The sequence below is a fragment of the Podarcis raffonei genome, chromosome 5 (genome assembly GCF_027172205.1).
Source record: "Podarcis raffonei isolate rPodRaf1 chromosome 5, rPodRaf1.pri, whole genome shotgun sequence".
In the NCBI taxonomy this organism is placed as follows: Eukaryota; Metazoa; Chordata; class Lepidosauria; order Squamata; family Lacertidae; genus Podarcis; species Podarcis raffonei.
In genome coordinates, this window is record NC_070606.1 from 98,134,579 (window position 1) to 98,149,228 (window position 14,650).

The window sequence follows — 14,650 nt, forward strand, 5'->3', positions numbered from 1 at the left end:
CCCAGCCAGATGGGCGGGGTACAAATAAATAAATTATTATTATTATTAATTATTATTATTATTATTATTATTATTTCAAAAGAAGAACAGGGATCTGGTGGGCTTCTTCAGAGATCGTTCCTCAACTGGGGTGCTACTACCAAGGCAACCCTACTGCAGACACCAAAAAACTTTAGATCTTAGGTAAGTAGAATGGGGAGCAGGACTTCTCCCATTAAAGCGGGGTTTGGTGGAGTACAAGTTGCAGAAAAACTATAAGGAATGTGAGCTCCCCTTTTCAGCAGGAACTGGGACCGAGTCTCCAAAGCTGTGTGAGCTGCAAGCCCATGAAGGAATAAGGTGAAAACATCAGCCTTTAGGGTTGTCAGGTAGTAGTATAAAGTCTAGGGGGCAGCTGCTTGCAGCCTCTGCTCGCTGAACTTACTTTTAAACCTTCTGCACAGATTCTGGATTCAATGCAAACAGAAGACAGAATTGGCTGTCGGTGTTCGCAGTGCAGATGAACATTACCCAGGACCCTGTCTAAGCAGCTGTTCTCAAACTTTTTTCTCTGGGCCACACTCTCAGAATAAAAATTTGCTCATGCCACACCAGGTTTGTTTTAATTGATTTATAACTTAGAGGTCAACTATTTCATAATATGATCAAGAGACATCCAGGAAATATAAAACATAAGAACAGGAAGCATTACCAAAATATAATATTGATTGTCCTTGAATCTTCCTGCTGTACTTGCCATCGTCTCCTGCTACGTCAGTGTGACATGCCATACTCTTTGAGAACCACTGGCCTAACTTGAAAGAGCTGTGGATTGGACTCTGAAAATTCCTACTGTCCAGTTTTATAATCTACCATTAGTACAAAAGAAGGGCGGGAGAGTTAAAATTTGTGAACTAATGAAAGCATTAAAACCGAATTCCATCTTCTGAAGCCAAGAATCAATCAATTTATGCTAGGCCAGTATTTCCTACACCGACTGGGAGCTGCTTCCCAGAGTTTCAGACAGAGGGCCTTCCCGTCATCTGAGACTTGGCCCTTTTTTCAATCACAGGGGCTGAACCTCGGGTCTTTATTTTATTTATTAAAGCATTTATATGCCACCATCTCATGAAATATCAGGGTGGTGCACAGCAATGCGTATATAATAAAACTTAAGATCTTCTGCACGCAAATATATGTCCTCTGCAACTAAACTAAGTTTCCTTCTTGATCCTACAAAGAATTGTTTAAACGCTGTTAGCCACCCCAAGTTAGTGGGAGTTATATAAATTCAAATTAAATAAAATGTACATTGCAGTTTAATTCAAGAATATTTGGAAACACTTCTCTTTCTTAAAACACTGAGTCATGGTACAAGAGTCACTTAGTAAGCCGACATCCACATCCTCAAGAATGACTGCAATTTATTCTTCTTAAACGTTAACTAACATTCCTGGCTTGAATATTATCCATCCTTGATCTGATACTTTCCAGACACTTCATTGATATTATGTCCTCTTAACAGGACTTCACGCACTTAATTCCACTTTTGGCAACTCCTAGTGGAAAGTTTCAACAAGAGTTATACTGAAAGTGCAGAGACAAGTCTCATATGCCTCTCAGAAAAGCACCTCCATCCAACCCTCTCCAGCGCCACTAAACAAAGGCTGAACTTAATATATTCATTCGTCTCTTCCGAGAGCTTCACACTTATCCATATGCCTTCTTTATTGGTCTGAAGGCAATCTGCTCTGGAAGCCCCAAGATATTTAATAAATGTCATTTGTTTATTCATTTAAAAGATTTTTAAAGCTCATCTTTCACAACACACTGCCCTCACAAGGTGACCTACAAGGCTCAAGCATGGGAAAATACTACTACAAAACACACACGGCCAGTTGCACAATTCAGACAAATGCAGACTTGAATAAATTTGCCGTCAGAATTTTTGTTTAATAAAACCCAGCAGGGATGAGGGCATACATGTCTCCCTGGGAAGCGGATTCCAAAGATGTGGGACAACCACTGAGGACCTGCCAGCCTAAAAGCGTTCAGTGGCAAGGGCACTTATCTCAATGCTCAGACAGGATCAGGCAAGTGTAGGTGGTCCCAACCCATTTAGGACTTTAAAGGCCCAAGTTGGCACCTTGAATTGGGCTCAGAAATGAACATGCAGCCAAATGAAAGTGACACAGTGTACATGAAATGACCTGAACACCAGCTCTCACAAGCAACTGTGTTCTGTACCAGTTGCTGTTCCTGAACAGCCTTTAAGGGTGACCCCATGGAGAGCACACTGAAATAATCAAACCTGGACATAACCATGTAATGCACCACTGTGCCAGAGTCTTCCTTCTCTAGTTAGGGTCCCAGCTGTCAATCTGGCCTAAAGCTAGTAAAAAGGCCCTCCTAGTAATGTCATCTGTGCCTCCACAGGCAGCAGAGAACCCAGCAGTGCACCCAGACTGAGTATCTGGCCTTTCAGGGGAAGAGTGATCCCATCCAGACAGATCTAAACCTCCTTCCAGATTGGCAGGCCTTCCAAATGGAGTACAGTACTTCTGTTTTATCCAGATTAAGTTTCAGCTTGTTAGCCCTCAACTAGCACCTACCTTGATTTTTCTTGAGGAGCAGCACTTTCTGCCGCACGCATCCAGCAAACAAAGCCACCATCCACACCCAACCTTCTATGGCAGCTTCAAAGCCTCAGCCCATTAAGGAGATTCCCAGCTTGCTTCTTTATCTCTCATTCTAACACAGCATTAAGCATTCCACAAATTGCTATTCTGCAAGTGCTCAGCTGAGACCAGGTTAGTGTGCAGCAAGTGGAGTATAAGGGAATTCCTAGAACTTCAGATAAATCTTACTGCAGACCGCAGAACGGATGGAAACAGAAACTGTACCTGAACAAAATGAAACCCAGTGATTCAACAGCTGCACGTCTCACATCATCATTGACATCACTCACCTAATAAAAAAGGGAAAAAACAGCAAAAAGTCAGGGCAAAATACCTAAAGCATACAGAAATGTACAGAAATATCTAGAAGGTACTAATGCATTTTTTTTCCAGAGATGTGCAGATGGATTTAAAATGGACCACAGCCATCAAATGACTGGTATCATTAGACCATGACATTCTTCTGCTGGAATAGGTAAAAGGTAAAGGACCCATGACAGGTTAAGTCCAGTCAAAGGCAACTATGGGGTTGTGGCGCTCATCTCGCTTTCAGAACGAGGGAGATGGCGTTTATCCAGATAGCTTTTTGGGTCATGTGGCCAGCATGACTAAACTGCTTCTGGCGCAATGGAACACCGTGACGGAAGCCAGAGTGCACGGAAACGCTGTTTACCTTCCCACCACAGCTGTACCTATTTATCCACTTGCACTGGCATGCTTTCGAACTGCTAGGTTGGCAGGAGCTGGGACAGAGCAACGGGAGCTCACCCTGTCACGAAGATTCGAACCGCCGACCTTCTGATCGGCAAGCCCAAGAGGCTCAGTTATTCTCAAAGTGGACCCATTCAAAGTACAGTCTGCTACAGAGCCAGCTATACTTACAGCAACATGCAACAGACGTCTGATTGCCTTGTTGTTTCCTGAGCCACAGTAAGCCATTGCAACAGTATACATCCCTGAACGGCGGAGGATCGGATCCTGGAAGAGGTAGAGCACTTTAACATTTAAACTGTGGGGGTGGGGAATCAAAGGAGAAAGACTCTGAATTCCTGAGCTAGAGGAACCACCAGACTGACAGCTTCCTATGAGCTCACTTTCCAACTCTATTTTTAAAAAGTTGTGGTGTGATCCATTACCGAGTTGGAAAGTGGCTTCTTTTAAAAATACCAACACTGATTTTCCATTAAAACTGCAACTTAGGACTTACAGGAAAAACCTAAATTCCAGTTGATATATGATGCATCTTAAATTTATCAAAAGTTGACCAAATTCCTAGTAGAAAACCAATCAGCTGAAGACTCCAGTCACTATTCAGATTCTTGAGCAAAGGAGCGTCCCCAAACAGTCATTGCAGTCTTTTTATTTGCTTTTGGGTTCTGAGCATCTAGAACACACTTACACTAAATAAATACTCAAGAACAATAGTATGAAGAGCTTAAGGCTTTTATGCTAGGTAAAGGTAAAGGTACCCCTGCCCGTACGGGCCAGTCTTGTCAGACTCTAGGGTTGTGCGCTCATCTCACTCTAGAGGCCGGGAGCCGGCGCCGTCCGCAGACACTTCCGAGTCACGTGGCCAGTGTGACATCGCTGCTCTGGCGAGCCTGCACCAGCGCAGCACACAGAACGCCGTTTACCTTCCCGCCGGAGCGGTACCTATTTATCTACTTGCACTTTAAGGGTGCTTTCGAACTGCTAGGTGGGCAGGAGCTGGGACCGAAAGACGGGAGCTCACCCCGCCGCGGGGATTCGAACCGCCGACCATACGATCGGCAAGTCCTAGGCACTGTGGTTTTACCCACAGTGCCACCCGCATCCCACGAGGCTTTTATGCTAATCAAAGCTAAAAACTGTATATTGTCTGTACTGCTCTGTGTGATGCTGCTTTAGATCAGAGGCAGGCAGAAGACAGGTGTCTGAGTAATTTCAAGCAGATCAGCAAGGATTTCTGACTCAGGTTTCTAGTAAAATCAAAGTAGATTTCACAAATCTCATGTCTGCCCACCCCAGCTTAGAAGGCTGAAGAATACTACGTGCTTTACGTCTCAATCAACAGCCAAAAGATCTTCCAAAATTAATCCGTTCCATATTTAGCAGCTTTTTTCATTTAATTGTTGATAGAGTGAGCCAGAAAGCTTGCTGGTGGCTAATTAAGTCAGTAGATAAATTTTGGCAAGACACTATACTTCAGCCTTAATCAAGCATCCTATAATAACATGGGGCTTTGAAGAACCTCTGCCATAAAAAATGGCATTTATTCCAGTTCATTATGTATTAATTTTTACCCGATTCCTGTCTTGGGAGGCAGCTTGTGGGTTAGAAGGTGGACTATTTTACACAGACACCCTAAAGTGCCAAAAGGCAAGTATTATTAAGATACCCTGAAGAAAAAGGCTGAAGCGGAGTGGGTAGTTTTGCAGGAAGAGCTACACTCACCTTATCTCTGCAGAGGCTCTCAATGAGGGCATCTGCCTCCTCCATTCTGCCATACATCACCAAGGCAATGCCAACTGCCAGGCCCCGCAAGATCTTCTCATGCTGGGTTTCTTGGGCATATCCCACCATGTCCTCAATCGCCTGCGCATTTTTAGACCCAAGCATCACCAGCCCAAGAGCCAGCCCAGCTGCTTCACCTTTAAGGGGGAAAAGGAAGAAACTAAAGACAGGAGCACAACAGGACTTCACCACTGCTTCTGCCTGCCGTCCTGAATAGAGTACACAGGATGATGGGTTGGCCTGCGGTGGGAGGAGTAGGCTTAAGACACACACTTGTGTCCACGGCAGTTGCTTACCTGTCACAGCATCATCTTGGTACAAGTTAGTTTTGAGAAGGTCGTAGACATCCTGGCGGGCAGTCCCCATGGCAGCCAAACCAAGTCCCAGGCTGCCCCCATGTCGGACAATCTGCAATAAAAGTAAGAGAGATGTTTCCTTTCTCTCTGTGACTCTACTTAAAACTTCTCAGGAGGGCTAGAAAGATCAGAACACAGTCCTCACCCTGGAAGTGAGACAGATAACCCATGAACTCATTCCACATTCAACTCTTGGTAGTCATTTTTCTAGTTATTCTGCATTGCAGGGGGTTTGACTCGATGACCCGTGGGTCCCTTCCAACTCTACAATTCTATGCAAAATTACATGCTCAGGTTGCGAACATGATCGGTGCGGGATGCACGTTCGCAACCCACAGCATTCGCAACCCGCGTCTGCGCATGTGCAAAGCGCGATTTAGCACTTCTGCGCATGTGCGACCGCCGAAACCTGGAAGTAACCTGTTCTGGTACTACCGGGTTTCGGCGGTCCGCAACCCGAGAAAACGCAGCCTGAAGCATCTGTAACCCGAGGTATGACTGTATTTTCCTTCCTTAACTGTGATGTAATTTTCAGCATTTGAAAAAGAAACACATTATTGATTCTTCATGAGAGCCAACCACATTTTACCTTGCATATTTTTTTATTTATGGCCTTTATATCCTAGACTTCAATAAAACCTCTGGGGCAGCTAACGCAATCATGGGCTAAGTGCTGAGAAGTCCAGCGACCCACATGCTATCCCTAAGGCACTCAATCACCTATGCAGGTGATTCAAAGGAGACAATACTTACATCATTGCTGGCATTCTTCAGCTGGTTCAGCAAATAGTCTATGATGTCACCACCATGATTGGCATGGATGAGTCCCAGGGCATAAAGCCCACCACCTTCCTGATAGGCAGACCCTGGGGACGTGTCTTTCGGCAGATACGTTGCCATTAACTGAAGAGCTTCTTTCTCATGACCCTGTAAATTCACAAGGAAAAAAGAGAGAACTATGAAGAGCTTTGACGCGTCAGCCCAAGGGGGGTCCATCTTCTGCAGCCATTTTCCTCCAATTCGAACTAAGCTGAACTAATTTAGTATGGATTCAGTACTATGAACTTAGCAGGCACATGCATCTTGAATGCACCCTGTGATGGGCAAGCAGTTTGCATCCCTTTTTGAATGCACATGTAGTACACACACACACACACACACACACACACACAGGAACATGCACTGAGTCTATTTTGTGTCCACAGTAAAATATAGGCCAGTAAGAGAAGACTGCACTTGTAAATACAGTAGCTCAATGAAAGCGAAATTTAAAATTCTTATGTCTAAGAGTTTAATGTCACTGATAGTTGTGTAACATAAACCAGCAACAGGAGGACACATGCCACCTCTGTCTAAAAGCTGGGTCAGAACCTGCAATGTAAACAGAAAGGCCTCAATATATCCTGAAGATGACAAGCCCACCAACACCTCAGATGTTATCAAAAACACTGTGATACATTTTAGTATTACCTTATGTATGACACCGAGGCTGGCTGTAGCAGTGAACTTTGCCCAGTTGGTAGCCCTGGCAAGCCACTCCAAATTATCTCTGCAGAGAGAAATATTGGGAATTGGTCTTAAGTCTCAGAAGTGTTCAAACTTTCACATCACAGGAATAGAGTGTTTAGAAGTTGACTGCTTGTTTCACTTTGTCTGCTCTGGTCTAGTTTGACTCAAAGCTAGCAATATCTGCAGCCAGAAATCTTTGTACAGTGGTACCTCGGGTTACATACGCTTCACGTTACAGAGTCCGCTCACCCAAAAATAGTACCTTGGGTTAAGAACTTTGCTTCAGGATGAGAACAGAAATCGTGCTACGGCGGCGCGGCGGCAGCAGGAGGCCCCATTAGCTAAAGTGGTGCTTCAGGTTAAGAACAGTTTCAGGTTAAGAACGGACCTCCGGAACAAATTAAGTACTTAACCAGAGGTACCACTGTATTCCATCTCTGACTCTCCAGTGGCTAAATCAATGCACACTGGAAGAGATCATTATATGAGGGAATGACAATAAGCTGAACACCATACAAAAGTTCTCAGTCCTAAATATTAGGGCCCTTTGATGGCATTATTTGAACATTCTCAAACCTAGAAAATCTGAATGAATAAATAAATAAATAAGCCCCAGACTTTCAGAAATGGCACCTTATCTTGCATTTGTGAAATTGCACACAAACTTCCCTGAACAAAACCTAAATAGTGGGACAATAGAAGTAGTTACAAAATTCTTGCTGATGGCTCAGTGCACCAATATATGAACCCAAGAAATGGCCTTAGGTCAAGTCAGACCACTCTTCCAAGCTGCTGGAAAAGCCTGATCGACTCTTCGACTTGCCACAGGACTCTAAAAAACCGTCTGTCCCAGGCCTTCCAGCCAAGATCCTCCACATGCAAAAGCACACTCTCAACAGTATCATATGCCATTTGTAGAAAAGGATAGAGAAATACTGCTCTCCTGCAACCATAGCAGATTAATTTATGCCCCAAGAGGTGATATGGTGCTCCGCTAAAGGCTTTTACCTAAGGAACTGGTCACTGGTTGTTCCACAATGCATAAAGGAGTTTGCTATGACTGTTGCTGTGTGACAGACAGAGTTCCGCACGGCGTCCTGGAGAGGCAAAACAGAAAAGTCACCACCAAGCAAAGAGGAACACGAGTATACGGTATAGAGAAACCTCATGCGTAGCCGTGTGCTCAGGTCCTAACATGGTAACTTTCCTTTTCCCTTTTCTGTTTCTGACTGTTCAGATCACAAAATCCATGTTGTAAAGCAAATATGATCTGTATTTCTTACAGTACGCTGCCAGAAATTTGTTGACTTGTCTGAACACTTCTAAACTAAGGTTTTTTTTGGGGAAAAAAAATACAACACAAATCTCACGAGGAAAGGATGAAGGATATACATGCAGATTAAAAGATAATAAGTGCAGTCTGAAGGGTATAAAACAGTACCTGCCCCCCTCTAAAAAGGTAAAGGGACCCCTGACCATTAGGTGCAGTCGTGACCAACTCTGGGGTTGTGGCGCTCATCTCGTTTTACTGGCCGAGGGAGCCGGCATACAGCTTCTGGGTCCTGTGGCCAGCATGACTAAGCCGCTTCTGGCGAACCAGAGCAGTGCACGGAAACACCGTTTACCTTCCCACCGGAGCGGTACCTATTTATCTACTTGCACTTCGTGCTTTCGAACTGCTAGGTTGGCAGGAGCAGGGACCGAGCAACGGGAGCTCACCCCGTTGCGGGGATTCGAACCGCCGACCTTCTGATCAGCAAGTCCTAGGCTCTGTGGTTTAACCCACAGCACCACCCGCGTCCCATAGCTGCCCCCCTCTACTGATGGAGAATAGGCCACTGCTAAAACTTCAGAGAGGTTGATTCAAGGCTGAATATAATCTGCTAACGTCCATTGTTAAAAAATGCTGAATTTGGTTCCTTTGTTAACTGTCACATACTAGCCCAGCAGGAATAGTATAAATGGAGAGAATTTGTGTAAGAACTTAAAGATGTTATCCAACCAAGTACAGTATTTATGTTCACAGAAGGGCTTCAGGCTGCGCCTAGACATTCTGCTCCACATGCCCCCCACCCAAAAAAATAAAAATCTGTTATGGGGAGGGTCTAAGAGGAGTGCGTAGGGACAGGGAAGGAATCAGAGATCCTTGCACTAAGGGAACGACTTCATTGGAGCCCTCAGTTCCCCCACTTGAACCCCCTTTACTCTTGGATCAAGAACCCTCCTTGTTGCTATTGCATCTTAGCTTCTCTTCTCTTCTCTGCTGGGACAGCTCATTTGGGGTAGAACTTTTTAAAGAAATCTCCTTTTGCATATTACAATTACCTCTTTTGTGTTTTTCTCTATGTACTATGCTCTCATACCACATTTTGCTAATATGCAAATATTCTTTGGAATTTTGAAGTAAATTAGTTTTTAATAATAATAATAAATTATTTATATCCCGCCTTCCCCAAAGCCAGGCTCAGAGCGGCTAACAACAGTAAAAGTAACACAGTTTACATAAAATCACAATCACAATCAATTAATTGAAATACATTCTAAAATCAGTTCATTCAAAAATCTGAATCAAATTAATGGCAACCACTGGGCTACAGTTCTATGAGGATTACAGAAGGAGAGAGGGGGTCAGGCTGTGCCTTGGCCAAAGGCCTGGTGAAACAGCTCTGTCTTGCAGGCCCTGCGGAAAGATGTCCAGTCCCGCAGGGCCCTAGTCTCTTGTGACAGAGCGTTCCACCAGATCGGGGCCACGGCCGAAAAAGCCCTGGCTCTGGTTGAGGCCAGCCTAACCTCCTTGTGGCCCAGGACCTCCAAGATGTTTTTATTTGAAGACCATAAGGTCCTCTGTGGGACATACCAGGAGAGGCGGCAAAAGGCCTTTTGCTCAAGTCTTTATTAATTTAAATATTCTCAGTATCATTCTGCTCAGAGCCCACAGTGCAGAACACAGAGGCACACTTCCTTCATGGGTTGTATTCCTTTACATTTTACTCAGAGTACACCTGTTGAAATTAACAGCGCCGAAGAATGGATGCTGTTGAATTCTGGTGCTGGAGGAGACTCTTGAGAGTCCCATGGACTGCAAGAAGATCAAACCTCTCCATTCTGAAGGAAACCAGCCCTGAGTGCTCACTGGGAGGACAGATCCTGAAGCTGAGGCTCCAATACATTGTGGCCACCTCATGAGAAGAGAAGACTCCCTGGAAAAGACCCTGATGTTGGGAAAGATGGAGGGCACAAGGAGAAGGGGACGACAGAGGACGAGATGGTGGGACAGTGTTCTTGAAGCTACCAGCATGAGTTTGAACAAACTGCGGGAGGCAGTGGAAGACAGGAGGGCCTGGCGTGCTCTGGTCCAGGGGGTCATGAAGAGTCGGACACGACTAAACGACTAAACTACAACAACTTTGCCATGTTCATAATTTCATTGGGTCTACTCTAAGTAACACTGAGCTAGGCACCACTCCTTATTGTGTATTAAATAGCTAGCTGGTAAAGTAATGCTATCTAAATGTCAAGATGCATTATTCAGCCTCAAATCCAAAATTATCTCCCAGCACTTTAAGAAGCAAGCCCACACAAATCATATATAGGCCTTACCTTTGTGTTTTTTAGAATCATGAGGTCTGTGTTGTTGTTTCGTATTAAGAACTGCAGATGTAACTCAATAGCCATTTCACCACTTAATATTTTAATCATTTTTGGGATCTGATCTTTCGACTCTGGGTTCTTCGTATATGCACATGCAGAAAAAGACAAAAAAGAACACTTTTCAAAATCCCAACAAGTATCTCAAAACACCAGCACCACCTTATCAGCCACGATCACTTTTAAAGTTTACATGTACCAAGTACAGCTAGATTTATTTTGCCATCTCCATCAACATTCATGATACAGGTGTGGCCAGGCAGTTCAGTACCTTCAATGTTTCATCCTCTATATTCATTTATTGTAAGTAAGTAAGTAAGTAAGTAAGTAAGTAAGTAAGTAAGTAAATAAATAAATAAATAAATAAATAAATGTATATTTAAGTACAGTGGTACCTCTGGTTGCAAACGGGATCCGTTCCGGAGCCCCATTCGCAACCTGAAAGGAACGCAACCCGTGTCTGTGCACGCGCACGATTCGCCGCTTCTGTGCATGCATGTGACGTCATTTTGCACATCTGCGCATGCGCGAGCGGCGAAACCTGGAAGTAACCCTTTCCGGTACTCCTGGGTCGCCGCGGGACGCAACCTGAAAAAATGTAACCTGAAGCAAATGTAACAAGAGGTATGACTGTATATTTCTGTAGGAAACATTCCACTGAGGAGACTCAGAAACTACAGCCATAACTAGGAGTGGGAAGACTTTGGGCTTGTCAGATCTACAGTACTGTGTTTTTCACTAGAACCCCAAGACAGAGCTAGGTGCAAAACAGATACAGGTAGAATTAAGAGAATAGGATATCTCTTGTGTGTGTTCTCAGGCAAAGAGTTTGCTTTCACTAACAGGACTGAACTAAGCTCACAGTACTTGCATTCAGAATTCCATTCCTGTTAGCTTTTTTCATTTCACCAGCCAAATTTAGGCAGGAAAAGTAGTTTTGTTATTTCCATTGCTAAACAACCAGGAACAAGAAAACCTTCACCACCTACTGCAAATCCTGCAGGGGTCTACTAGTAGATCCCAACCTACCTTAAGCTAATCCCGCTCAATTCTGTCTTTTCAAATTGCATTCCAGCATTAAGTTGAGGTATACGTCTGGGATAATTTCTGCATGCGTGCACCTTGGCAGCGCTTATTTTTCACAAAGGAAACAATTCGAGACACACTTCTTCCCAAATGCTCACTCAAACAGCATGGAATCTCCACCAATGCATGGGATCTCTACTTCTTCACTCAAGACTAGCCTTTTTTTCTTTTTAAACGTTTGTATCTGCTTGAATGTCATTTAATTTTCTTGCAACGTCCACACAAGCAACACAGAGAAAACCTCCACAATTTGGAGACAATTTGCACTGTGTCCAGAAAATGGCCTGGGAGCACCACGGCTGTAGGAATTACTGAAGCCAAGTCAGCGCACACTTGATGGAGAGCCCCATATAAGACTGACTCCTGTGAGAGGAAGGCGGCATAAAAAGCCCTACATTTAGGGTAATTTCTTTTCCTTTCTTACCCTACTGTATTTGGTGCTTTCTCCCCCAAGCGTCACCAGCAGCTGCAAAGTGCGACTTTTTCAACTTAAATATTTACAACTGCAATCAATGACCAAATAAGGCATTATTTTGTTTCCTACTTTCAAGGGCAAACCTTTATAACACACACTAATGCACCAAACAGTAAAACAGCAATAAATCTTTACGTGGGCTTCACAGGGCAGCTCTGATCTTTTATTGTTGGAAAAACACGCTGCATTAAGCAAGCATTCCATCCCCAAAAGATATGGAATTAGTAACTCTCTCATCCCTAGAAGTCACGGTTATCTGAGGGTGATCTGTTGTATAGGTTCTGAAAGTAGTAAAATCACAGCAGCCAAAGTCAAGTTGATCTAGGACTATAACCCTGTGATTGTGTGCTTCGGGGAAGAGAATATACACCGTGCTCCAGAGCCTTTCAAGGCTGCAGTGAGACAACTGTGCAATGCCTCTGCTTGCTTTATAGTTGGTTCTCTGTTTTATAGCAAGATATGCAAGGATGTTGTGATTTTAATAATATTGTGCATTACCCTGAAGCCCACAGGATAAAATGCAGTCAAGAAATCTTATGAAATAAACAATGCATCAAGGATGCTTTATACACAGCAACACTTACGGTTTGAACAGCCTTCACTGCAGCAACAGGACTATTTGTCTTTTCTTCTGTCTCCATGGTATCACTATAAGAAAAGAGGGAGAAAAACAGTCTAACTTGCATTGTAACCTATGCCAAAACTACTGAGAAGGGCACAGGAATCAATAAGGTAATGAACATTTCATTTCACAGTCCTAACGCTTCTACAAGTCTCCACACCTCTTAAAGCAAGAGAGAAAAGGCAACTGTGTTTCTCATGTTCATGACTGAGACCAGTCAATACAGTCAGCAGAATCAAATGCTGAAGCTTTTTCTGCACTTGACCACTGAAGATTGCAGTTGTGGGAATACCTATTTGAATCCCCACCCCCAATAGCAGGAGTATGCTTTTCCCTTTATGTACAACTTTGCAAGGCTGAATCCATCTCCCTTCTGTGCTCTTTGTTCTATAGGGAGCCTTAAAAAAAAAAAGGTATATATAAACACCGACAAATGGGGAACACTGGCCTGCGAGCGCTCTGGAAGTTTATTTTTAAGAGACACGTAAACCACAGTCATAACTAGGGGTGGGGAGACTTTGGGCTTGTCAGATCTACAGAACCTTCCTTACAAGTATCTAGGAATGGTGGTACAGGCCTCAGGAACCAACAAACTACACATAAACTCCATCGGGAGTTCAGCAGAAAAAACCTCAAACTGTATCCTTAAATTCTTTAGAGCACAAGGGAGCTTCTTTGTCCCCGCAGCTCTAAAATTATACAAGGCCAAAACTTTGGCACAACTCCTGTATGGTTCCTTTTTGAGTCTGCCTTCCTCTGCTTTCTCCCCCCTTGAGAGAGTCCAATCTAGACTTCTTAGAGCTCTCCTCCAAGTCCCCAGATGTGTCTCAAACGCATGGGTTAGATTGCTTTTCAATAGAACTGTAGGAGGAATCTATGGCTATCCGGGGAACGGACAGGACTCAGTATCTTAAACCAAACTACAAGTTCCAAGATTATTGCTGGCGAGGCGGCACAATTTTGTTGTGTAGATATAATGACTGAAGTGTGTATGGTATTTACATACACTCAAGGGAGAAGGAAAGAGCACAGGGTACAACTGCTTGGTCCTCTTCTCTTTAGTTCAAGAAGCAGATTCCCTGACATCTAACCAAAACCCACCCTGTGATCCGGTTAAATCCCAAGGCTAGCTCTGCCATACACCACACTGGAGGGCAATTCATCTTGCAGCTCAGCACCTGACAGTATTTGTGTTTTCAAGCCACATGCCATCCATTTGGATGCTTCTCGCACAAGCTCCCTTACCCTTCCTTCTCTGACCCTGGGACAGTCCCTGTGTTGGTTGACCCAGGCACAGAATGAATAGGGGTGCCAACAGTGCGGAGGTTCTGGATAACGGAAGAGAGGAACTGCTGGCTGGCACTTTCATACAAGTCAAAGCAGATCTGGTAAGCCATGAGAAGGTTGTCCTCCTTGACCAGCTTCTCCAAGATGTCGCTCACGGCCTGCGGGTCATCCAAGAAGATGAGGCACTGCGGGAGAGAGAACAGAAGAAAAGTCAGAGGATGTCTCAGCATGGAAGTAGGAGTTTCATAAGGCCAACGATTTCTTAAAGGTAAAGGGACCCCTGACCATTAGGTCCAGTCGTGCCTGACTCTGGGGTTGCGGCGCTCATCTCGCTTTACTGGCCGAGGGAGCCGGCGTACAGCTTCCGGGTCATGTGGCCAGCATGACTAAGCCGCTTCTGGCAGAACCAAAGTAGCGCACAGAAACGCCCCGTTGCGGGGATTCGAACCGCCGACCTTCTGATTGGCAAGTCCTAGGCTCTGTGGTTTAACCCACAGTGCCACCCGTGTCCTAATGA

General features: G+C 44.3%; 1 protein-coding gene across 1 annotated transcript in view; it reads right to left on the reverse strand.

Annotated features, from left to right (window-relative positions):
• The window catches only part of PSMD1 (proteasome 26S subunit, non-ATPase 1), an 88,651-nt gene that overhangs the window by 65,136 nt on the left and 8,865 nt on the right, over positions 1-14,650 (reverse strand). The window contains exons 7-16 of the mRNA XM_053390850.1: positions 14,092-14,318; positions 12,809-12,872; positions 10,616-10,744; positions 8,024-8,112; positions 6,977-7,055; positions 6,260-6,433; positions 5,447-5,558; positions 5,091-5,287; positions 3,540-3,635; positions 2,883-2,947 (exon numbers count right to left, since the gene is read on the reverse strand). Of these exons, the coding sequence (XP_053246825.1) occupies positions 2,883-2,947; positions 3,540-3,635; positions 5,091-5,287; positions 5,447-5,558; positions 6,260-6,433; positions 6,977-7,055; positions 8,024-8,112; positions 10,616-10,744; positions 12,809-12,872; positions 14,092-14,318 (1,232 nt within the window). The remainder of the gene's footprint in view (positions 1-2,882; positions 2,948-3,539; positions 3,636-5,090; positions 5,288-5,446; positions 5,559-6,259; positions 6,434-6,976; positions 7,056-8,023; positions 8,113-10,615; positions 10,745-12,808; positions 12,873-14,091; positions 14,319-14,650) is intronic.